The sequence below is a fragment of the Physeter macrocephalus genome, chromosome 11 (genome assembly GCF_002837175.3).
Source record: "Physeter macrocephalus isolate SW-GA chromosome 11, ASM283717v5, whole genome shotgun sequence".
NCBI classification, from domain to species: domain Eukaryota; kingdom Metazoa; phylum Chordata; class Mammalia; order Artiodactyla; family Physeteridae; genus Physeter; species Physeter macrocephalus.
In genome coordinates this window covers 83,113,045-83,138,841 of record NC_041224.1, presented here as the reverse complement: position 1 = coordinate 83,138,841, position 25,797 = coordinate 83,113,045, and the positions used below count along the sequence as shown (strand labels likewise).

Sequence of the window (25,797 nt, the reverse complement as noted above, 5' to 3'; positions counted from 1 at the left end):
AGACTATGACGGTTACCTTTCAAGGCTATGCAAGTCATTTGTTTCTTTATTGGATTCTTTAATCTACCTTGCATGTATTAAGCATCTGCTCTTACCAGGCACGATGCCCATGTCTGGGGATGGAGCTGCTCCATCTCTGCTCTACCTGAGAGCACCTGGCTCCTCCTATGAGACAGATGGGAGGACCCAGACAAGGGCATCCAGTGGGGTCGGTGGTGCCGGGATGACAGCCTGCCCTGGGCATGTGGGAACCAACTTGGTGACTGCTGAACATTCACACTACCCCATGAAACTTCGTTTTTCCCAGGATTCACTCTACCTTGGCTTCACTCTTGTGCCTCCATAATGGTGTGTTTTTCCACTCCATTATTTCTTCCTTCCTCTTTCATTTTTTTTTTTTTTTTTTGGTCCTGACTTGAATACTGTTATTTTTATCTCACCCAGATCGCCCCACCTCTGTTCTCTTCTGGTCATGGGTCTCCTATGTTGGGAAGCACTTCATGGTGGCTCACCTTTCAGGAAAGTACTTTTCTGTTGGTTCGAGGCCCCACCCAGAAACCTGAAGATTTAGAGATGAGTCCCGGAGTGCAGGCAGAACTGAGTTCAAATCCACCCTCCTTCGCTTCTCTGTTTTGCATTCTGGGATGCGGACTGTTGGGTTTCAGCCTCGCAAGGGAGCCTTGGTTTCCTTGGGTGTAAAATGAGGATGGTAGGACCACCCCCTATTGTAATAGTTGTGAGAGTTAAAAATGAGAAACCTTGCCACGTTGCCCATCCAGCACTGTTTGTGAGGCAGGCTTTGGCGGTCATGGTCATGATTCCTGAGCAGTTGCATAGACCGGCTCCATCTCCCATCTTGGGAGATGTTAACATGCTATATTGACAGCAGTGTTATTAAAGAGAAAGAAGGTCAAGACCAACTTCAGTAGAGAGACTGAAGGCAGAGAGATCTGAGGGTCGAGGGGAGTATAACTGAGCCCCACAGTGAGCACTTCCCAGAGTACCTCCAATTCCCAGGAAGGGCAGTGGACAAGGACTTGTGCCTCCTGACCCCCTGACCTGCTGAACCTGATCCCCCTGCAGAAGGGGGATCTTCTTGGAAAGCCCTTGGCTCCCAGGAGCTCAGTTCACCTGCTCCAGTCTCTTCTCCACTCTACTCCTCACATCTGATCACATAGGCATTCCTGTAGGAAGCCTGATGTCCTCCTCCCAGCCCAAGGGCTCTCTCCCTAACATAGCCAAGGATTACTTCTATTATATTGATTACTATTAATCTTATCGGACTCTTTTTTTACTGAAGTATAGTTGACTTACAATATTGTGTTAGTTTCAGATGTACAGAAAAGTGATTGTTATGCATATATGTATGTGTGTGTGTATATATATTCTTTTTTTCTATCCTTTTGCATTATAGCTTATTAAAGTATATTGAATACAGTTCCCTGTGCTATACAGTAAATCTTTGCCGTTAATCCCATCAGACTCTTACCTGTATTCTAGACCAGAAGCCCTGGGCCACATGCTTTACATGCAGTGGGTCTCATTTCATATTTGTGGGAATTCATGGGATGGAGTCATGTGCTCTGGTCAGTCTTGAAGCCAGAATTCAAATCCCAATGACCTGGCTCCTTAGACCAGGTTCTTAGCCATTATTTTATACAACCTTATTCAGTGAAACCTTTTCTACAGAGCACAGGGCTCTTCTGTAAGCTCTCCAATCCTTTCTTTCATTCCTCTGTCCTCCTCCCTTCCTTTCCTACTTCTCTGCCTTCAAACGACATGGCCTAAGCCCTTAGTCATGTCAGATCTGTTCATTTTCCCTAACCCCAGTGGGAATGTTTTATTATTCTTCATTCTAAGAATTAAGCCGCAGCTTGATTACCAGGGGCAGCCTGCATGCTTAGTCCTCAAGCCAACATCAGCACCCCTCAGAACCCAGACCAGAACAGCACAATGGTTATAAGCACACTGTGTGGCAGCAGGTGCCAGGGTGTGAGTTTCTGCTTTGCTTCCTTAACCATGGGGCCACTGTCTGCCTCAGTCTTCTCATCTGTAAATGGAGGACTTTAATCATCCCAGGAACACAGTTTGTTGTGAGGATCATGCTAGTGGATGTGTAAGCAGTTAGAATGGTACTTGGCACTCAGGAAATGCTCTGTAAGGGTTAATCCTCACGACTTCTCTACACCTGCCTTTCTCCCTCTTGGAGAACCCACAATTTTCCAAGAAACTCCATCCTACGGGACTGCCTTTCAAAGACTAGCAGTAGCAAACTTGTTTTCCCTGGAGATCACGCCCCTGTCACTCTTCCCAACTTTGTACCATTCCGCTAGTAGCCAGCACCATGCTCCTGATGAGAGGTGAAAAGGTTTCCCTAGCTGTGAGGCTGCATGATACAAGCCCGCCTGCCTCCTACCCCAGCTCCCAACTTCTGAGGCTAAATCAGAAGGTGAGAGGCAAATAGCTCTGGGAGACTGTAGGTGTTTGGTAGCCTGGTGTGGCCTTGGTTCACCAATTTCTATTTGTCTGGGCCACCTCATTAGCTACTGCCACCTTGGAAAGTTAGCATTTTATGCGCTTAACAATCCATTTGCACGAAAAAGCTTGGAACACTGGGATAGCCCTAGGATCAAGGTAATTAATACCCCTTTTCAAATTGGGGCTTTGGAGGGTAGAATGAACCTTTGAAAAGGAATCTTCTTTGACAGTACTACAAGTCATTGCAATAAAACCCAGGATGGGAGGAAGAAACTGGGAGAAAAATAGCTGAACACGAGAGGAAGCTGTCATTTCTGGAGGTAAATCGGCTGGGTATAGGCGGAAAAAAGAATGCTCTTCATGCAGATGAGGCCCACTGAGTCTTCCCTGGGCCTTCAGTCACATAATTCTCAAACTTAATGATTTTCACATCTAATCCAAGGCAAACTTAGTCATTAGATATTAAAACAAAAGCAGGCAGGCTCCTATCTTGACAAGGAATCCTTCCAACTGAAATGGAATTATCTCTGGAATAAGTAAAATGCTTGCTGAAGTATGAAAATGTTCCATTAGCTGGAGCTGCCTTTGTTGAGAAGTGCTGTCATCATCCCCAAATAAACCACGATGGCCATGATCAAGGACAAGGAGGTACCGAGGCCCAAATAGTTAATGTGATCAAACTCAACTCCTCATTGGCATCATTTCTGAGCCAGAGAACATAGTTCCTAATTGGAGGATGCTGGTGGTGCCAGCTCAGCAGCAGTTTTATTTGCAAACAAGTGTGGCTGTGGTGCTTTCTCCTACTGAAGTCCCCAGATCTAAAGAGTCTGTACCATAACAAAGAAAACGAAGCCTACAATAAAAGTATGGTACAGGATGGTTTTCCTAGAATGTCCCCAATGTGCTGACTGTTTGTCAACAGTGTTTCCAAAGTTTAGATATCTTAACGCCAAAAGACTACAATGATGGAGCAACAGTGTTATTACCCGCCAAAACATGAATAGCTGGGGGCTTTCAAATTCATTTATTACAAGGAAGTGCTGTGGTCGCCCATGTAATCCATACCACTCTCTGTGAAGCTTGGTGTTTTGTGACATAATCAACCAGTCCCTTGTCACAGGTACATTACACCATCACAATGTGGCAAACACTATAGCAAATCAGCCTTCACTCATTAGCAGTGATTTATGACGATGGAGTCTTAACATCCAAGGGGTTTTTGTTTATGAAGACAAATACTTACTTCATTACCTTCTGTTTATGCCCAATGTATTCGTCTTCTATATTGTCAAACAGTACACATTTTTGAACATTACACAGTCAACATTCCTCTAAATATTTTTACAATACTTAATAATGTGAATTTAACAAAGGAAAATTTTCCAACATTTAAACATAGATTTTATTTATTTATTTATTTTTAAATTTATTACTTATTTTATTTATTTTATTTTTGGCTGCATTGGGTCTTCGTTCCTGTGCGCGGGCTTTCTCTAGCTGTGGCAAGCGAGGGCTCCTCCTTGTTGTGGTGTGCAGGCTTCTCATCACAGTGGCTTCTCTTGTTGCGGAGCACGGGCTCTAGGCGCGCGGGCTTCAGTAGTTGTGGCACACGGGCTTAGTTGCTCTGCAGCATGTGGGATCTTCCCGGACCAGGGCTCGAACCCATGTCCCCTGCATTGACAGGCGGATTCTTAACCCCTGCGCCACCAGGGAAGCCCCTAAACATAGATTTTAAGTGTAACCTCTTCTAGACAAATATTTGAGATGACATTTCTAAAAAAATCAGATTATTATAAATGCTCAAAACCCTGTGGAAAATAAACAGAACACACGCATAAAGGCCCGTCCCTTGCAATAAAGCAGGTATAAATATATAAGTACCATGGATTTAAAGTTGTTTTCTCTCCATCTTTATTCTTATTCCTACCATTTTTAAAGTTTTTGTTTTATTTTGTGCATGTGTGCACATGCATTTATTTAATCCAAGAGTTACCTTCCTAAGATTTTAGTAGTTTAACGAGAAACCACCGTGGAACAGCTGAGGCCACCAGCTCTGGTTATTGTCTGGTTGTTTCTCGGTTGGGATACAGAATCAGATTGCTCAGCCCACAGTGATTCTGAGCCTCCAGTCATCTGGCTCAGTCCATTCCCATAACTAAGTTCCTTTTAGTACATCAAAAGATCCTTACTTAAGTCCCTATCTTATATAGAGATTTTCATTTTTGAAACTTGGTATCTTTCCCAGAAATGATGAATTTTATGTTGTGTGTATCTGCCAGTTCCTGACCCATTGTTCTGTTATTTTGATTTATTGAGCTTGTCTGTTAACATTATTAAAAACTTATGTATCTCCTATTATTATTTTATTCTAATTAGTTGGGCCATTTAGAGGTTTCATCTCCTAGGAAATGAGATTGAGCCTGTGTAATTAGCTCTCTTCTTTAGGACAGCTGGCTAATTCATCACCTTGGAATGCAGTGTTAGACATTGCTCACCTGTTTATTTTGTATGACCGTGGGCACTGATTGGTTTTTCCTAGACTTGGAATAGTACTTGCTTCATCTGGGACTCTGTTTTATCTTTTTCTGTTTACACAGGTGGAAACAAGTACACCACATGCCAAATGTTCCACATTATTATGAGTACAGCAGAACAGAGGTCCCCTAACTTGTCACTGGTACACCACTTTTACACATTTTTGCCTATTTCCTTACCACCTGTACCATTATTTACATAACTTTCTCTTTAAATAACTTTAAATCTACATGTTTTAACCTAGCATCATCTTAAGCTATGGTAGCCATGAAACCATGCATTTGATGTATCAGTTTTATTTTAGTTAACTTTTTTTTTTTTACTAAGTGCACATCAAAATAATGGCATAAGTATCGAAATGATGGGGTTGTCCTGATACCCCCGGACCCCTTGCATACTGCCAGGATATGTCATCACTCCATGCTGAGGAGATCTGGTCAAAGACCATGTACAAAGGATTCTAATGGCTGGCAAGAGCCAAATAATGTGATTACATTCAAAGGATTTTAAGAAACCCAGACCTCTCATTTGTAAAAGCACCAAATTAAAAGGAAATCTGAGTGGTTTATGAAACCACATACTTAGGAAAAACAGAGTATAATAAAATAAGATTGAGATGCATCACCTTAACAAAACCTGCTTTGGCTCCATTGGTAATGAAAGCGGTGCACAAGCCACAAACCACTTTTGCCCACCATCAACTCTCATCTGAGCCCTGAGCATCGGGGCTGGGTGGGCAGCAGCTTCTAGGTTGCCTTGGGTGTTGAGGAAAGACCACCTGAGGAATAAGGAAGAGGTGGAGCAAAAATCTGGGTTCAGAGCGTTTAATGGAGGGAAGAGCCCTGGTGCAAAGAGCTGGGTGGGGAGGACCAGGTGCAGGTGGGGCTGCAGCAGAGGGAGGATGGAGCGTGATCAGAAGTGTGATCCGATAGCCAAGGGGCAGACTGTGGGCCATCGTACCAAGTGTGGATTTTGGCCATTGTGGAGTTTTGAGTAGGAAACTGATTTGAGCTGATCCCATTGACTACTGCATAGGGAAGGATTATATTGGATCAAGAGTGAAAACCAAGACCCTAGTCTTCCCCAAGTGAAAGCTCATGGAAGCTTGGCCAGGCGAAGGTGGTTGTGAGAAGGAAGGGGGGGTGGGTGGGTGGAGGTGGGATTATATATGTATTGTGTGCGCGTGGGTATGTGTGTATGCATATACATGCACTATAATTTCATTTCTTGAAACTGTTCAGATGAAATATATTTTTTTTAAAGAATAGATACATGTATATGTATACCTGAATCACTTTATGAAACCACATACTTAGGAAAAACAGAGTATAATAAAATAAGATTGAGATGCATCACCTTAACAAAACCTGCTTTGGCTCCATTGGTAATGAAAGCGGTGCACAAGCCACAAACCACTTTTGCCCACCATCAACTCTCATCTGAGCCCTGAGCATCGGGGCTGGGTGGGCAGCAGCTTCTAGGTTGCCTTGGGTGTTGAGGAAAGACCACCTGAGGAATAAGGAAGAGGTGGAGCAAAAATCTGGGTTCAGAGCGTTTAATGGAGGGAAGAGCCCTGGTGCAAAGAGCTGGGTGGGGAGGACCAGGTGCAGGTGGGGCTGCAGCAGAGGGAGGATGGAGCGTGATCAGAAGTGTGATCCGATAGCCAAGGGGCAGACTGTGGGCCATCGTACCAAGTGTGGATTTTGGCCATTGTGGAGTTTTGAGTAGGAAACTGATTTGAGCTGATCCCATTGACTACTGCATAGGGAAGGATTATATTGGATCAAGAGTGAAAACCAAGACCCTAGTCTTCCCCAAGTGAAAGCTCATGGAAGCTTGGCCAGGCGAAGGTGGTTGTGAGAAGGAAGGGGGGGTGGGTGGGTGGAGGTGGGATTATATATGTATTGTGTGCGCGTGGGTATGTGTGTATGCATATACATGCACTATAATTTCATTTCTTGAAACTGTTCAGATGAAATATATTTTTTTTAAAGAATAGATACATGTATATGTATACCTGAATCACTTTGCTGTACACCTGAAACTAACACAACATTGTTGATCAACTATATTCCAATATAAAATAAAAAATAAAAAAAAAAGTTGCTGAAAAAAAAGATTAAATATATTTTCTTAACACACACCATTATAAATATTCATTACAGGTATATTGATAATATATACTTAGATGTATTAATATAACATAATTAATACATTTATAATTATAATATGATTAAGTTATATTTTCCCTTTTGAGAAACAAACCCCAAACTCCTCTGTCTTTTTTTTTTTGGATGGAAATAACTTGTGATGGCTTAGAAAATAGTGTTTCTAGTGTGCTGTAAAGAAAAAAAAAAAAAAAAAGGCATGGTGTAGTTTCTCCTGCTTTAGTAGTTGTCAGTTGAGTTGACAAAATATCAGCATATATTTTGAAGCCAGAGTTTTCACAATTATGGCTGACTTAACAGGTTATAGGCTTTGGCCTGAGCAACCAGGTGACTCCTGATGCTGTTTACTGAGATGGGTCAAATTGGGGCCTTGGGGGCAGAAGGCCTGGGAGTGCAGTGTTGTGTGACCTTGGTCCTCTGCTTCTCTCCCTACAGTGATCCCGAAGGTCACAAAGCACCTGCTCTCAAACCCTGTGTTTACCTGCATCATCCTGGCCGCCTGCATGGAGATTGCAGTGGTGGCTGGCTTCGCTGCCTTCTTGGGGAAGTATCTGGAGCAGCAATTTAACCTCACCACCTCTTCTGCCAACCAGCTGCTCGGTGAGTCTGTTTCTCAGCCTCCCAGGAGGGTGGAGAGAGGCTGTCACTGCTTGTAATGCTATAAGAATTGACTGAGACCCGCCAAACAGCCCAGACTGTGCTGCCCCTGCAGAAGCATATACATATGTGGTCAGTGTGCAGAAGAATTTCAAAGTATTTTCTTGGAGTAAGATTTACTTGCCTGAGACAATGGCTAAAAGGACGTGATAATAAAGAGCTAAAATATAAAGTGTGCATAGGAAGCATTGTGACAGGCCAGGAAGTCTATAAATCGGTGTGAACTGGAGAACTGGGGGGAGGATGTGAAGAAGGAAGAGGGGGATCAAGATGGATCTTGAAAGTTTAGTAGGCTTTGGTCAAGAACGTAAAAAAGCAAGAATATTCTTGGCAGCATAAAACCCACGGTCAGCAAATATAGAGGTTGGAAGCCATATGCTCCCCTCTATTCCTGTGTCCATGGCAGATGTAATTAATGGATCATGACACTCCTTCTCCCCAAGCTCAAGCGTGATCTTACCAGTCTTCTCGGCAGTAGACTACAGGAATCTGCTTCCAGTCCTTTGGAGCTGACATGCTAAAGAAAACCAGTTTGTCCTCATGAAGGAGCATTCCTTATACACAGTAGGGAAAGTGGTCTCAGGGCAGAGGAAGGAGAATGAAGTGTCAAGAATGACTTCCAGGTTTCTGGCCCAGACAAGGAGTGGTACCATTTGTGAAACCTGGAAATAGCAGAAAAGAATCAGATCTGTAGGGAAGGTTGTGAGTTCAGAGTTGAAGTTGCTGAGTGTGAGATGGCCATGGTATATCTATATGATGTCCTGTGCATGGTTGAGGGCTGAAGAAGAAGATGTGGGTTGCATCCGTTTGTGCATGGTAGTTGAGGACACAGGAGTGGAATTTGCAGAAGGAAAATGTGTAGAATTAGAATAGAGGGGATGAAACACTGCCCATAGGAAATACAGGAGGCCATAGAGAGGTTCAAGAAGCAACTCCTGAAAGAAATCTGTGGATCACGGGAGTCAAGGAAGAGATGATACCAAGAAGGAAGCTGTCAGCAGCATGAGTGCCCACGTATGAGGCGGCCTCACATGCCTCTGGTCCCTTCAACAACCAGGACGTCTTTCAGCCTGTGTCAGGGCTGTGTCCATGAAACGGCAGCAGGGGAGCAGCCCACAAGAGGGAAGGAATAACCAGTGACTGCAGGACACTTTCCCGAGCTTAGCGGTGGAGGGACGGAGAGAAGACACGGCAGGCAGTGTGTGTTGCAGTCAAGGGATTGGAGTAGTGATGGTGCTGTTGCTAAGAGACAGTTGCTATTGTGACAGAAAGGACTTGAGCAGGTGTCTAAGCAGAGGGGAAAGAACCAGCAGAGGCGATGTGCAGACAAGAGAGGGAGTATGGTGGACAGCCTTTGACAGAAGAGCTCATCTGTTCTGAAAGTGCAGAGAAGGAGAGAGACACAAGGATGGCCCCTGAGAATGTGACAAGTCCAGCCTGGCAGTCGAGAGGGCTCCAACCCTGTGGAATTATCTTCTCTGTTAAGTAGAAGTAGATCATGTCCTGAGAGAAATGGGCGAGGTGATATTTTCTGATCTTCTCCTTAGCATTTCCTTCACAAAATGGCCAATAAACCCATGTAAAGGTGCTGACCCATCATGAGTCATCAGGAAAACACATATGAACACCACGATGAAATACTAGTCCATGTCTGCCAGACTGATGGTACCAAGTGTTGGTGAGGATGTGGAGCCCCTGGAACTCTCATACACTGCTGGTGGGAGTGCACAATGGTACAAGCGCTTTGGAAAACTGTTTGGCAGTACCCATGAAAGCTAAAAGCATATGCTTACGCTGGGATCCAACCATTCCACTTCTGGGCATAGATCCAACAGAAATGAGTGTTTAAGTCCACTCATTTATATATGCGTAGGTAACAGTATCCAAAACAGCTTTATACATAATAGCCCCAAACTGGAAACAACCCAAATATCTATCGATACTAGAATGGGTAAATAAATTATAGAATATTCATACAGTGGACTGTCATACAGCATGAGAAAGAAAGAGCTTGTATACATGCCTCAATGTGGATGGATCTGACATTTGAAAGACGTCAGACACAAAAGAGTACATATTTATGAGTTAAAAAGAAGAAAAGTTAATTAAAGTGATAGAGGCCAGAATGATAGTTACCCTTGAGGGTGGAGGGAATGGGGGCACCAGGGAGCCCCTGGGGCTGCTGGAAATGTTTTAATACAGGGGTGTATAAAGGGGCAAAAATTCATCAGTGTTCCCTTAAGCTTATGCACTTCACAGGACATAAGGTATCAAGTTAAAAAAAATTAAAACCCTACCAGCAATGATGTGGCCAGATCCCAGCACCTCTCCCTGGGAGCTGCTAGGGCAGCACAAGCCTTGTGTTTTTCTTTTTTACTAATAACGCTCTACCGTCCATTATTTTATAAGTATTTCTTCCAAGAGGTATTTGCAAGATGCAGTCAGCCCTTTAGTACCTGTCTGACAGAGATAGGGTAAAATGTGTCTCTCTATAATTAAAGTTATAACTTCTTCATTATACCTACAATCTCTCAGGTTTTGCCCTCCAGCACCCAGAGGGTTTATCTCTCACTTCCTGATTTCTTTGCAGCAGCTCCTTACATTTTGATTACATTTGTTTCAAAGTTGGGGCTCTGTTCTATTTCAGGACAGATTTCCAAAGTTCTCTATCAACAAATAAATCAGTAGTCTTCAGGGCAGAAGGTCAAAAACAATCTCGCCTTCCTGCACCTGTTTCTGTCCCAGGGACTCTGTCTGTTAGAGCACTTGCACAGGGAGACCCTCTCCTGCCATGTGGAGAGGCAGCCTGGTGGCCCATCTGTCGGTCCGTCCATCCGGCTGGCAGCCCAGGCAGGCAGGACACGTGCCCTCTCCTTGTGCCCTGCCCATAGCATCAGTCTGTTAGCATGGACTCTGGAAGGCTGGCTGCAGGAGGGGCTGGCAGGGGGCCTTTAGGGGACAGAGAGAGGCAGCAGAAGCGTAAGGTAAGGCTCGTGTCCAAAAATGCTTCATCAGGGCTTCCCTGGTGGCGCGGTGGTTGAGAGTCCGCCTGCCGATGCAGGGGACACGGGTTCGTGCCCCAGTCCGGGAGGATCCCACATGCTGCGGAGCAACTGGGCCCGTGAGCCATGGCCGCTAAGCCTGCGCGTCCGGAGCCTGTGCTCTGCAGTGGGAGAGGCCACAACAGTGAGAGGCCCGCAAACTGCAAAAAAAAAAAAAAGCTTCATCAGTAGCCCCTGCAGACCTAGGGGATGGACCCCTGCAGTCATCCTAGGCCATCAGCTGTCTCTGGACCACCCACGAAGTCATCAGCAGATGGGGCAGAGTTCAGAAAAGAGCAACACAGATGATTAAGGGCTGATGGCATTGATTTATGCGTGAAGATAAAAAGGACTCAATCTGCATAGGTTAAGCTAATGAGGATGGAGTTTGGGGGAAGTTCTGATAACTGCCGCATGCTAAGGCTGCACACACATCAGGGAGGGAGAGGGAAGGCTGATGATGGCTTGGAGAAAAGGTGCCGAAAGCCTGTTATTGCCATAGTTACCATCATCACCAGGGGCCGCTCCCTGCTGCCTCTGATGGAAAATGGAACAAAATGCAACCTGCTCTCTGGGCGTGGGTTCTGGTCATCAGTATTCACTCACACAAATCCCATCTGCTCGCTGTTCCGTTCATCTTGAAAATAATCCCCAAGCGCCCACTCTGTGCTGGGCACCGTGCTAGGTACAGGGAGCCGGGACCGAACAGGATGGAACGGTTCTTTCCTCAGGGAAGCTGCATTTTAGGAGGGGGAGAGAGAACAAGAAACAAGAAAACCAGAAATACCTGAGGCAGCTTCAGATACTGGGGAGAGCCATGCAAACAATAAAACAGGGCAAGAAGCAGGAGGAAATCCCAAATGGGCTGCAGGACCACTCTAGATGGGGTGGTCTGGGAAGGCCTCCATGATGAGCATAGGCCCCAGCCAAGTAAAGATAGAGGGTAAGAATGTCCTAGAACAGGAAACAGCAAGTGCAGAGACTGGGGGCTTGAATGGATTTGGCCTGTTCCAGGGAGAGATAGGAGGAGGATTGGGCATAGTTGGGGGAGCGGTACGGCATGGGGTATAGACAGGCAAACAGGGGCGAGGTCCTGAGGATCAGCTATACCAGGATGAGAGAGAACCAAGCACAGATCATCCAAGAGCATCAAAGAATACAGAGATACTATGTTTTCCAAAAAGTGTGACTTGTGCTATTTCCTTTGCAGAGCTCAGCCTCCCTGATTGTTTTTCTCACCCGAATATTAAAATTAATTTGCATTCCTTTAGCACATCCCAGCTGATTGATGTAGTCAGTTGACCTAGAGGTCTGTTGATTGGCAAGGAAGAGGCAGCCTAAACTGGAAAATTAGCCATGCACAATCTACACAGTAGATAAATGACACACAGTAATTTAAAGCTGAGTTTAGATGAAGTGAATCAGAACAGAACAAAACCAAACAGGAGATTGGAACCCTAGGATCCTTTGGTCCTCCTAAGATGCCCTGAGTCTCTGAGAATCAGAAATAACAGGCTTATGGTCCTGCTGCCTTGCAGATAGCTCTGTTTATAAGAAAGGGAAAAAAATATATGCTAGTTACTCACCAGGAGTTACGAAACATATTGATTTGATTGATGCTGCTTCCTGAGAGGTCACAGGGCTGGTTAAAACACTGTCTCCACAGGCTGGTGAGTTCTGGGACCTTTGTTTAAACAGCCTCCAGACCCTTCCTTGCCTGAAGAGTGGGAGAAAATCCCCAATTTGACCCCCTTTCCCGCACCACCTGGAAAACGCACAGAGGGCACATCACTGCTCCCTGATACTTTCCTCAAATGCGCGTGCGTGTTCCCAGCTGGTCTGACTTGTCTCTCGGTTGTTCCCACACCAGCTGGGTGTGTTTCCCACGAGGGTTCCCCACTTAGCATGCAAGGTGTATGACTTAGACTCCTAATCATTGAGTTTTTATGTGTCTGTCTTCCCCAATTTTCGTGAGCTCCTTGAGGGTAGAAATGAGGCCATTAACAGACACTTTGGGGCACAGTGGAGCAAGTGGCACCACAGTGGTGTCACAGGGAATCCTGTCCGTGCAGGGCTCAGCCTCGGGCCTGGCACCCAGTGTCTGCATTGATTGGCCCCTCTTCCCTGGCTAATGGTCCCCTCCCCTCTGCTCTCCTCCAGGGATGACTGCAATCCCATGTGCCTGTCTGGGCATCTTCCTGGGCGGTCTCCTGGTGAAGAAACTCAGCCTGTCTGCCCTCGGGGCCATTCGGATGGCCATGCTCGTCAACCTGGTGTCCACCGCTTGTTACGTCTCCTTCCTCTTCCTGGGCTGTGACACGGGCCCTGTGGCTGGGGTTACTGTTCCCTATGGAAACACGTAAGTCCCAGAAAGGTCTCGCCACCCCTGCCTTCCCAGGATGCCAGGACCCTTTCTCCAGGGCAGGTTAATGGAGCCAGCTTTGTCCCTAGTGACCATGAGCTGGGAAGTCGATGATGCCTCTGCATCTTCCTCCCAGGGTCGAAGAATCTATGTGAACCTTCTGGGCAGAGAGGGCTGACTTCCACTTAAAGGCTCTCTCCCAGGGCGGCCAAGGGAGCACTGGGGAGACAGTCAGACATTCATTCCCCAGAGGACTCAAATGGCTATTTTTGGCATTTGACTTTAGGAATGACGTGAAGATAGAAAATTAAAAATAAAAGTTTTATTTTAAAATTCAGGTTAAACTAAGAGACTTCAACAATTCCTTTTTTTTTTTTTTTTGGCCACGTGCATGGCATGAGGGATCTTAGTTCCCTGACCAGGGATCAAACCTACGCCCCCTGCAATGGAAGCATGGAGTCTTAACCACTGAATCACCAGGGAAGTCCCAACAATTCCTTAAACCATCAGAAGCTATCATTAGACTCACATAGTAATTACAGGGTCTGAGCCATGGTAGGTATTGATAAGTGTGGGAGGGAGAGATGGAGGGGAAAAAAGGAGAGAAGAATGGAAGGAAGTTAGCTCTTATAGGACAAATTATTTCCTAGTTATTATCCCAAGACTTTGAACTCAAGTCCAATCAGACTTGCCCTTAGAGGGAATTACAGAGAGTCCTTACATATCCAGTGCCAATCGCTGTCCCCTTTTCTACATGAGACTCTGCAGCTGCCTTGGGAATCCAGTTTGGAGCATCAGGGCTGCAGCATGGTTGGCCTGCAGGGTACCCGTTCCTCTCCACACCAGTCTCCTCCTCTGAGCAGGCCACCAGGCCTTCTCCTGAAGTTAAGTCAGGAGAAGTAGGGCTGGGCTTATCTGCCACCCTGCAAGGTCAAACAGGCAGAATGGGAGCACCCGGGCAGAGGCAGCTTCTGTATATCCATGCACAGTCCAAGCACTGATGGCCCTCCTTCCCTGAACCATGACCACAGTGGCAACCATGACCACAGAGGGCAGAGTGCTGTCACTGGGGGGATCCAACAGAAGTTGACCTTTCTCTGATGGGTTCCACGTTTCCTGTCTTTTCCAGCTCATCACCTGGCTCAGCCCTGGACCCCTACTCGTCCTGCAATAAAAACTGTGAATGCCAAACGGATTCCTTCACTCCAGTGTGTGGAGCAGATGGCATCACCTACCTGTCTGCCTGCTTTGCTGGCTGCAACAGCACGGTATTGGTGATTTTCTGATGGGGTGGGATGGGGCAGGGGACTCAGACAGCTAAAGTATCTTAAAACCCAAGGTCAGGGGCAAGAGTGGGCAACCACACGTGTCCCCTACTTTGTGTTTCTGCACTGTGAATTTATCTCAGCCTCTGCCCTGCTCTAGTGGAGGATTCTCCATCAGCAGGATGGGAGGCCTGCCAGGCCATCCAGCTGCTTCTTGCTAAATCAAATAGGTTTCCAAAAAGTGTCTTTGAGCAACTGAAAGTAAAAATTCAAAGGAAGCTCTGTGGAGCCAGAGGAAAAGATTGTGGTTCAAAGAACTCACAAAAGGTATCAATGGAATGGGATGACTCTACAGGTAATGAGCTCCCCATCAACAAAAGTATGTAAAGAAAGGCTAGAAAACCACTTATGAGGGAAGACCTCTTCCAAACCTGAAGTTATGTGGCACTAATCCAACCTGTTCTCTGCTCAGTTTCCTTTGCCCTTTTCTTCTTAGCTAGATGCCTCCCACCTTTCTCCATCCTCCCACTATCATTTTTTTTTGGCTCTTTCCTTCTCAGCATGAATTATACAGTTGGCTGTCAGCCTGCAGCTATCCACATTCTCTGCATGAAAACTTGAGGCCAGTCCTGCTGATCCCACCTTGCAGGCGTCTCTTGCACCTGCCCTTCTGCATCCACACCACCACTGCCTTGGTGCAGGTCCTCCTCATCTCTTGCTTGGACCAGTGTAGTAGTTGCCTCCCTGGCCTCACAACTCAGGATCACCCCCTGCTGGTCTGTCTTCTACACTGAAGCCAGAATGATTTCTGTAATACTGCATAGGACCCTTTCTAATGCTACTGTCAGCTAGAAGATAAGATCTAGGCATTGAATTGGGTTTGTGTGTGTCTTCAGCAAGTGTCTGTCCTCCGCCATGCTCTTCAGCTGTGCTTCCTTTCAGTTTGTGATATTCAGCTTTCCCCACACAACATGTGTCTTTTCCTACTTCTCCCTCCAATTGGACAACTCCTACTCACCTGTCAATACCCTACTCAAATGCCCCCTGCCCTGTGATACCATCCCTGCCCTCCTTTATCTTTGGGGTTCTTGACCCTGCAGTCTTAGTACCTGTCTCTCCTGGAGGCACTTCTCTCGTTTCACTGCAGTGATCTGTTTGTCATTTTCCCTGACCTGTGAGTTTCGTAAGTGAGAGCTGGCATCCACAAGTGCTCCATAAATGTCCAGAAATGTATAGGTGGAAAGAAAGATAAGAAGGCTGAGTGGCTGCTTTCAAGGAACTTAGAGTTGAAATCATTTGTTTCCTCCCCTTTCCACATCCTGTATCTTTTGGGAGTAGCGATTTCTCCGAAGGAAGAAAAATTGATCATTTATTTTCATTTCCAAAGATCTCATTTTTCCTTGCATTTAACATTTAGATTCTTGGCCAGTTACTACCATTTTTCTGTAGAGAAAGTAAATAACCCTGGGGGGAGGGGAACTGATTTTTTAAATTAGATGATAAAGCAGTTTCTTCAAGTGAGAGGAAATGAATTTTTAAAAAGGGACGGGACCTTGAGAATGGTTAAAATAAAAATTCAAGCTATTCTTTTTCATGACAGCAATTTCATTAACATTTTAATGTCCAAAAAGTTATATTATAAATCAGTTTTGGTTACTGTGCTGTTATAAGAATGACATTGACTCAGTATAGGCTAGTGTCCTGAGACCAAAGCAGTCTATTCCAGAGCATTTTCTGACCAAAAAATAGTCTAGAAAAATCCATGTCTCCTGATCTTGCATGGACGAGAGTCTTATTGAATAAGAGCCTAATCAGGCCCAGGTTTGCTTCTAGCTGCTGAAACAGCAAGCTGTAGAATGCAATTATCATTAGAGGGCAAGCTTCTCCGCTTCCCTCTGGACATATGGTTTATTCCCTAGACACCTGCCTTGTCTTCACAGTACCGGAGGCCTCATGTTGTCTGCTGGGGTGCAGGCAAAGCAGAAAGGTGATATCCCACCACAATTACAAGGCAGAGATTGAGAAAACCCCAGGGCTGGGGTGGGAATAACACTCCACCCCGCAGAGGCAGATCTCTGGAGGCCCTGCCTTCCAATGGGTGGACAAGGGCTTTGGGGCCACAGAGCCACGCATATCCTGGAAAGGGGCCTTTGTGATGGTCGAGCCCTAAAAACAACCACAACCATAAATCTTGCAACAGCAGAAAGTTTTTCCGAGAACCGGTGCGGGCCAGGTGACGGGGCCTTCCACGTGTCCCTCATGGCCCGTGGCAGCTTGTCCCAGAGTCAGAGGAATATCAGTATTTTGAGAAAATGCCAAAACAGTGGATTAGATTCCTGGTACGTTTACTGCCTCCTCCTCTTCCTCTTCCTTTCTTGTCTGCAAGCTCCCCCCAAAAACTCTTCCACAGACTACAGTCTTCTTCATTTCTCTTCCCTCTTTCCCTTTTTTGTATTTATTCCTTTTGCATCCACTGGAGTCCTTTCCCAGTGTCAACGCAACCATTCTTTCACCTATACCCCCAGCCCCACATACATTGGGTTGGCCGAAAAGTTCATTCGGTTCGTGAATACATTAAAGTTTTTGGTGAAAATGAAAAATGTCTTTATTTGTACTTAAAACCGAATGAACTTTTTGGCCAGCCCAATATCTCACTCATCCTCGTAGCAACCTTGGCAAGGAGGTGTTCTAACTTATTCCCTGATTACAGATTAGTCCCTTGCCCAAGGTCACGCAGAACATGGTGGCGTTGGCACGGGAATGCAGGGTCTGTCTGACGCCAATCCCAGTGTCTTCCTCTGACCCTGTGACTTCCCTCTTTAGGATTCCTACCTTTTTTCCACCAGAAAGAAGCTCTCCATGCATGCCCCCCACAGTCGGGACATTGTGCCTTCACGATCTGGCCCTGCTGCCTTTCCAGCCTCAACCTCCCCTGCTCTGCCCTCCTTCTGAGGAACCACTAGCTGTGTCAGACTTCTTGGGGTGCCCCCAGCACACCCAGTTCTCTCTTACCTCCAGACCTTTGTCCATGCTGTTTCTTTCATCAGGGCTAGTCTTCCCCTAAGCCCTTCACATCCCTAACACCTCCTTATGCACAGCTGAGACACCTCCTCCCACTTCCTCACTGCTTCCAGGGCTGCACTGGCACCCCTCCTGCAGAGGCCTCAGCACCTGCCCTCCCAACAAGGCTCTTACTGTGGCCCCCTCCACCGGACTGAATGGCCCATGTTCGCCTACGTCTCCATCACCAGTCCATCACTAGGCTCCAGTATCCAGGGATGGGGTTCTGCTGTGGACCGTTGCATTCCCAGTATTAGCCATGGCTCTGGATAAAGGCCCCAGGCTTTCTGCACACCCGGATGGAGGTTCTGTGCCAAGCTCAGCAAGCCCCAGGGCGCCATGGGCGGTAATACCACAACTGGCAGGCGGGTTGGTTGGCTGGTGCAGATTTCAATCCTAAACACCTCTTCCATTCTCATCTCTCCCCACTTGATAGCTTCCACCCAGACTTGTGAAAATTTCCCCTAACTTGATTAGATGCGAATAAGTCACTGAAGAAATCATTCTGATTATTAGGAGATCTGGTTTACATTAGCGGTTTCCTGATATTAGACTTCCCTTCCTGCCCTGCTTTGGGGTTTTGTTTTTCATTTTCTGATCTCATTTCTCCTTGAGTGATAGTGATGGAAGTTTCCAGAATTGCATTTAGTATACAATTTCTAATTCTTCTCATTGCATATGACCAGAGGAGTGACAAAAAAGATAGCAAATTAATTTTGTAAGCTTCCTTTGGCATGAATATGTTGTCCGGATTGTTTCTGTACCTTTCACTCTCAGAAGTAATTATTCTAACAGAAAGCATGTTGGTAGCTGCTGATTGACTACTGGAAGTTGTATCCTTTTGAGGTACTGAATAATTGACTTAAAAAAAGCTTCTATCAGCCATCAGTGGAATGTTGAAAATCAGTACAAGTCCAGCACAGCAGTTTGTAGGGGGCTAATGATAGACAACTAATCTGTTCCCCCATCCAGGCAACAAGGATTTATAGAGTGCCTGTTTGACTAGAGCCCTGAGTAGGTGCTATGGCGGGGAGGGGAGGGGGCAGCCCCATTTTGGATGCGTGCAGGGTGCTCCTCGTTCAATATCATGGATCTCAGTCCTGGCTGCACATTAGAATTGCTTGGGAGCTTTTAAAACATGAGGCCTGAGGTCTATCCTCAGAGATTCTGATTCCCTCTTTCTGGAGTGGGACCCTGCCATCAGTTTTTTGTTTTTTTTTTTTTTTAAAGATTTAATTTATTTGTTTCTTTATTTTTTAGCTGCGTTAGGTCTTTTTTGCTGCGTGCGGGCTTTCTCTAGTCGCGGCGAGCGGGGGCTACTCTTCGTGGTGGTACATGGGCTTCTCATCGTGGTGGCTTCTCTTGTCGCGGAGCATGGGCTCTAGGTGCGTGGGCTTCAGTAGTTGTGGCTCATGGGCTCTAGAGCGCAGGCTCAGTAGTTGTGGTGCACAGGCTTAATTGCTCTACCTGCCATCAGTTTTTTAAACACTCCCCTCCCCCACACACAAGTGTTTTTGATATGTAACCAAGGTTGAGAACCACTGGGCACTGTTGACAGTTTGGGCTGCATCATCCTTTGCTGTGGGACTAGAGGATGTTTAGCAGCATCCCTGGGGCTCTACCCACCGGATGCCAATAGCAGCACTACCCCCTGCACCCTCTACCATTTGTGAAACCACCAGTGCCTCCAGATAGTTCCATAGGTCCCTGGGGTGGGGGACAGAATCCCCCCAGTTGGGAACCACTGCTCTAGTCAAAGAAATGAGTTCTTAAAATTTTCTAGAAACAGGGCAGCATCTGAGCTGACACTGAGCAGTCATCCTTCAGTCTCCTTTTCCATCTCACCATTATTGGGTTCACCCACTGTAGAAACCAAGCTGGAGGTTAGAGGTGCCATGTCGGCATATTCCTGCAGAAGAAACAAACTGGTCGATTAAATGCCATATCCGCCAGCAGGGGTATCTACAGTGGCTGAACCAAGGTTTGACAGCCTGGGTATTTCATATACAAATCTAGATTTCTGGCCTCTCTGAAAGGCCAGAAAGGTGGATGAGAATTAACATGGCACCTGCACCCCGATGGGGCAGCAGTTGGCTGGAGCTAAGAGGAGACTGATGCTTTAGACAAGACATTTGATCTCCACTTAGCCATGGTCCCCACCACTGGTCACCCCGGACACCGGACCATTTTTCTTATCTGTTTCCTAATGGTCCCCAAAGGTCTAGAGTTTGCAAATCCTCTTGTATGGCCTGACCCCATTTTCCAGAACTGATTTAAAAGTCTGTCCTCATGCTGGTGATGGCTTCTCAGAGGGACTTGGGAATATTCTGAAGTCAAGCCCAATGAGGGCATTGCCACCCAGGGCATCTAATATATCTCAGGCCCTGGGCTAGACATTAGAAATATAGAGATGAATAAGACAAGAAGATCATGTTTACTATAAGATGAGATGTAATATATTAATAGAGTTATGTTACAAGGGAACACCCAAGAGCAGCAGCTAACCAGGCCTTATATGTTTATAATATAGTATTAAGTGAAAAGAGCACATTATAGAACAATAACCTGATTATGATCCCTTTTAGTAAAGGAAAAGAAAAATCTAAATATTTGTATATCTCTGCATGGGAAAAGATTGGAAGGATAAGCCTGTTATATATAATGTTCACAGAACATTATCTCTGGCTAGGACTAAAAACTTAATTTTTATATATTTCTTTACATTTTTCTGTATATTTCTAAATAACCTAAAATGAACATGCATCCCTTTTCCAATAAGGAAAAACATCTTTATTAAAAAGAAGATCCAGGGCTTCCCTGGTGGTGCAGTGGTTGAGAATCCGCCTGCCGATGCAGGGGATACGGGTTCGTGCAGGGGACACGGGTTCGTGCCCCGGTCCGGGAAGATCCCACATGCCGCGGAGCGGCGGGGCCCTTGAGCCATGGCCGCTGAGCCTGCGCATCCAGAGCCTGTGCTCCGCAACGGGAGAGGCCCCAGCAGTGAGAGGCCCGTGTACAGCAAAAAAAAAAAAAAAAAAAGAAGATCCAGCATTAAAGGTTGGGTGGTTACAGTCTAATGGAAGGAAATGGATATGTAGAGAAATTAGTGAACTTGGAGCCTTCTACCTGCTTGGGTAGGAATTGGTTCAGGGTGGGGAGGGGCTGGAAAGAGAGAGTGTGGATGTTATTTCCTGGAGGAGGACCAGGGGAAGGGCCAGGCTTCATCTATGGAGAATGCGTGGGTAGTTGCCCGGTGGATAGGATGGAAGGACATCCCAGCTTGGAATGTGTGTGAACATGGGGTGGTGGGGAGGCTTGAACCTCGTGACAAGGGCAAGGCTTTGGTTTGGAGTCTGGAAGGAGGAAGGTAAAGGGAGGGGCCCGGTGTTCATTCTGAGCTGCAGCCACATCCTTCTCCTCTGTGCTCTGCCCACACTTTCCACCTGAGGTGGCTGGAGCAAAGAGTAAGCCCAACGCTTCCCAAAGAACGGCCCTTTCCTTCCCCGCGGCAGGAGATAATTAAGGCTCTGACAGGATGCAGGTTACAGAGGTGAAGGGTGGACGGAGGTCTTGGTTTCATCACAGGGTTTTTCTCCCTGGCCATTATCTTTCAGCTAGTGACCCTGCCAGGGAACAAGAGAGCGCATTTCTTCTTGCAGTGTTTCAATCTCCCCTTTGCCTTGAGGCACGTGGGTTGCGGGTGATGCTCTTTGTGGTGAGCTCTGAGGTCTTCATCTGGAAAAACCAGCTAGGGTTGGGCCAGTGAGGTGAAGAGATTCTAAGCTACAAAAAGACTGTAATAAATGACAGGAGAATGTCTGAGGAATTTCACTGAATCATGAAAGGATCCCATAAAAGTCTAGGACACATACGAGTATGTTGTCATTCGAAGGAAGACGTCCCAGCTGTTGTGGTACAATCTCAGTCCTTTGCCATCTCGGTCACCAGGCGGAAGCAGGACAGAACACTGCATGTGTCAGCACTCCCTCTGGCCACCCCCCTTTCTGAACTATAGCACTAGGGCCCGACCTTTAATAGAGATTGTCATTTCTTCCTGGTAACCGAACATATTTCAGAAAGAAAACCAAAAACAGTATTCCAGGATGCTGAGAGTGAAACTTTCAAGTTTTCACAGGCTCTCAATACAAAGAACATCATCACCCCCATGCCTGTCCCCTTAGAAAAGTCATTTTTCAACCTAGAGATTAGTTTTATTTGTGCAATTAATAGAATTGATCCATCAGTATTGAATATTGGGGGAAAAATCCCAAACAAAAACAACTTTATTTGCCAGATACTTTTGAAACACTGCTGAGGAGTATTTTGTTCTTATATCAGCTGTCAAAGTAGCATGCTTATGATTTCCTTCATCAATAGAAAATGAAACCTAGATTTGAGAGAGTCATTTTTCTATTTTTATGCTCCCCAGCTTTATTGTAATTATTTATTCCATCATTGCATGTGAATAGAAACATTTCTCAATTTAAATTAATGACTGAATGTAGAACAAGAGTACAATTTTTAGTGACTGTGCTCTTCTTTTGTTGATTTCTTCTTCTGGAGTTTTAAATTTTTTTAAATAGATGATACATTTGTGTGGTTCAAAAACCAAAAAGGAGGGAGTGGAAACTCCTTTCTACCTCAGTCTCCTGTTCACCCACTTTTCAACCCACTACTCTGCCCAACAGGTAATTACTATTATTAGTTTCTTGTATATCCTACTGGGTTTTAATGCACCAGAAGGTATTATTCTGTAGCTTGTTTATTTATTTTTTAATTGTAGTTGATTTATAATGTGTTATTTTCAGCAAAGTGTACAGCAAAGTGATTCAGTTATACATATACGTAGATCCCTGTGCTATACAGTAGATCCTTGTTGGTTACCTATTTTATACTGTAGCTTGTTACTTGTGGGGGTTTTTTTTGTTAATAATTTATCTTGGAGGTTTTTTCATATTAGTACATAAAGAGCACTTTGATACCTTTTTGACTGCTGCATAATATTCCGTGTGTGGACCTATTGGAATATATCCAACCAATTCCTGTTGATGGGCATTCAGGGCTGCAAAACTTTAGCTCCTGCAGACTGTGTTGTGACTTGAATTGTATACTGACATCATTTTGTGCCTGTGCAAGTCTGTCTGTAGGATAAGTTCTTGTAGAATTTCCAAGCCAGTCCCACTCTGTCTGCCAGGTCACCACTGCTTCCAAATGTGGTCAGGCCGGTTCCTCCGTGAGCACTGTGGTCATCTGATTATCAACATGATCTCTCAGGGCAGGAAAGCTAGATCTTGCCACCTCATGCCTGGCACCAGACAGAGACTCCAACTCTCCTGGAGGCAGTGGGGACCACATTCCTCCCCAGAGAACGGCAAACTGGGAAGACGTTCCTTTGCCACGGGATGGAAAACTGGACATTTGCCAGGTCAGGAGCAGTAGACTAATCTCCTGGAGCCTAGTGCACTTCCTTCACAGTTAAATATATTGGGGGCTGCTGAGGACAGCACTAGGGGGGTACCACTTCATTCAGGCCGTGATCATCTATAGGCCTTTGCCCAGGTCCATCTGCATTCTGGGCTGGTGCCACCCACAGGACTGTTGTATACAAACAGGGTGAGAATTAGTACCCCAACCTCTATCATCTCCTTCCCTCACACCCAGGTTATCCCTGTATTTTCAAACTTCCTACTGCTTGGGGCTTTTGCAGGTCTCAGTGTTCCCACTTACATGCCCAGTTAATATCAGCTGAAAGGCTGTCTGCTTTTCCTTCTCACTTGGGATCGTAGTGTGAAGCCTCATTGGTGCAAAGTCCTCTCTTCCAGTTATGCACCCTGAGATGATTATTCCCACCACACTGGGACATCAGGGTGGAAGTTTCTCCCTAACCTGGCCTTGTACGCCCAGAGCCCCACAGGTCCTTTAGCACAATGGCCAGGGTGATCTGTGGTCTCTTCTATCACCTGAGCCCAAATAAAGGGCATTTCCCATCCCTTGCCATAGGACTTAGGCTTAGCACTTTTCCTTGGATTCTCTGTGGGAAGGGTCCTAGGAATGTCCCAGCCTGCGCCCCAGCCCTCGGGACCATCCAGCACTTTCTGTTCATTCTGTCAGATTGACCCATTTAACTAAAAAGGAAACTCATCCAATTCCCCACTCAGGTCACTCGGCTTACCTCCTCCCCAGCCTCTCTTCACAGCTCCTCTCAAATATATTAAATTTGAATAAATTAGTGCAGAGTTGCCTAGAGCATTTGAGAGGGACCCATCCATTTCCAGCTTCTCTCCTCAGCACCAGCAAGCCAGTATGATCACTGGTCCTGTACCAGTTTCCTGCTTCTCCTCTCCTGGCATCTATACCCTACAAGTGCTTATTCCTGTCCAATCAGCCTGTGCTGCCCTGGGTCCATTCTTGTCCCATTCCACCCCCTGGCTTTGTGCTCTCACCTGTCCCCTTTGCCTTGGCTGCAAATCCCAGGGTGGCTCAGCCCCGCCGTTCCCTCACGCCATTCACAGGATGTTGCCTTCCTGCACACGTTCATCTCACCCGGACCAGAAGGGCTGTATAATCATTGAGATAAAGGCATCTTATTTCTGACCCATTCTATTAGGGCCTTGATCACAGGCCTAATCCAGAGAATTTCAGAAGGAGTTTTTTACTTATCAGAGCAGAGAGGGGCCGGGCAGTTTCCTCTTATGGTAAATGTAATACAGTTGAGCCATAGCCTAGGTACAGGGCAGAAATCTAAGACTGGGTGTAGGTTCCAATTACAGATTACTTATTAAACTAAACAGAGCTCACCAATCACACAGTTCATTCAAAAGGTTCTGATGACATCACATTCCTAAGGGGCTACGTGAGTCAGAACTCAGTTCCTGGGGTACTTGGCAAAACAAGACCACAGGCATCCACCAGGGGCCTGTTCCCTGTTTATACCTGAGCACTCTCCGAGTCCACGTGTTTCTAAGGACCCCAGTCCCAAATCTCTTTTTCCTCACAGGCTACAGCAGGGATCAAAGAGAGGAGGATGGGAGTGGTTTAAACTAGGGCAGGGTTTGAGAGGTGTTTAGGATATGATAAAATGAACGGGACTTGAGGGTTCATTCATTCATTCATTCATTCAATACCATACTCTCGAGCTGGGGATAAGTCAGGGATCAAAACCACAGTGGTTTCTGTCCTTATTAGCATCATGGTCACGAGGAAGATGGATTTGACGTAGGAGTAAGAGGTGGGGGAGGTCCACCAGGTCTCTATAGAGTTAACAGGGTGTCATTTCTAAGGCAAGAGATGTGGAGGGAAAGGAGATTGGGGCCAGGGGTATGTGTATCTGTCAGGGTTTGGTCAGGAAAACAGCACCCACAAGTCTTTTGGAAATAAGGGGTTTAGTATAGGAAATAGAACTAACGTGAATGTGGAGGAGTTGGGAAATTAAGATCTGGAAGAAGTGAGATGAAGGACTGGAGAACAGTCACTTACTACATCCCCAGAAGTACCAGCTCAGGTGGGCAAGTCGAGGCATATGGGAAATTCCCAGGTGGCTGCTCAGTGAGATGAAGGGGGCGTTCCGGGAAGGGTCTGGGGAAGCACATCAACAAGCCTGCGTCCAGGTCAGTAGAGGTGGCCATGGGCCCTCTGTTGTCGGCAGGGTAGTCAGTAAAGAAGGCGGACGCACACAAGGATGCTAGGACCAGCCAGCTCCTATCTGGGCACCTCTGCGTGTGTCTGTCCCCGTGTCTGACCGTCTGAGAGTAACGGCCTCTGCTTCACTTCCAGATCTCGTCTGTGTTTCCCTCCGGTCGAGCTTCATCCATGCAGGGAAGGGAATCCTAGGGAAATAGTTCCCACTGTGGATGGCAAAGTAGTGCCAAGACGCCGGCACGGAATCCCACGCAGGGCACTCATCCCGGAGTCGGTGTTGATATCTCAACATGCTCAGAGGCTTAGGAAGGGGCATCCCGAGCGGGTCTGGGAGGGATATGGGCTAGGGATTACATTTAGGAGAGTTATCGGAAAGCACGTAGATATAAAACAATCTAGGGAAGAGTGCAGCGCGAGAAGGGAAGAAAGCCTGGACCAGAACCCCGAGGAGCTCCAGTATTTTAAAGTGGGGTCAGGGGAAGGTGCCAGCAAGGAAGATGCAAAAGGAGCGACCAGGGCTTCTCTGGTGACGCAGTGGTTGAGAGTCCGCCTGCCGATGTGGGGGACACGGGTTCGTGCCCCGCTCCGGGGGG

At 46.2% G+C, this 25,797-nt stretch overlaps 1 protein-coding gene across 9 annotated transcripts in view; it reads left to right on the top strand.

Annotated features, from left to right (window-relative positions):
* SLCO3A1 (solute carrier organic anion transporter family member 3A1) overlaps positions 1-25,797 on the top strand; it is a 335,014-nt gene that overhangs the window by 274,607 nt on the left and 34,610 nt on the right. For all 9 annotated transcript variants that reach the window (XR_003681759.2, XR_003681758.2, XR_003681757.2 and 6 more), the window contains 3 exons: positions 7,617-7,781; positions 13,040-13,238; positions 14,371-14,509. Coding sequence is in view for 6 of the 9 variants with exons in the window: in XM_024114938.2 (XP_023970706.1) it covers positions 7,617-7,781; positions 13,040-13,238; positions 14,371-14,509 (503 nt within the window). In the remaining 3 variants the exon portion in view is untranslated. The remainder of the gene's footprint in view (positions 1-7,616; positions 7,782-13,039; positions 13,239-14,370; positions 14,510-25,797) is intronic.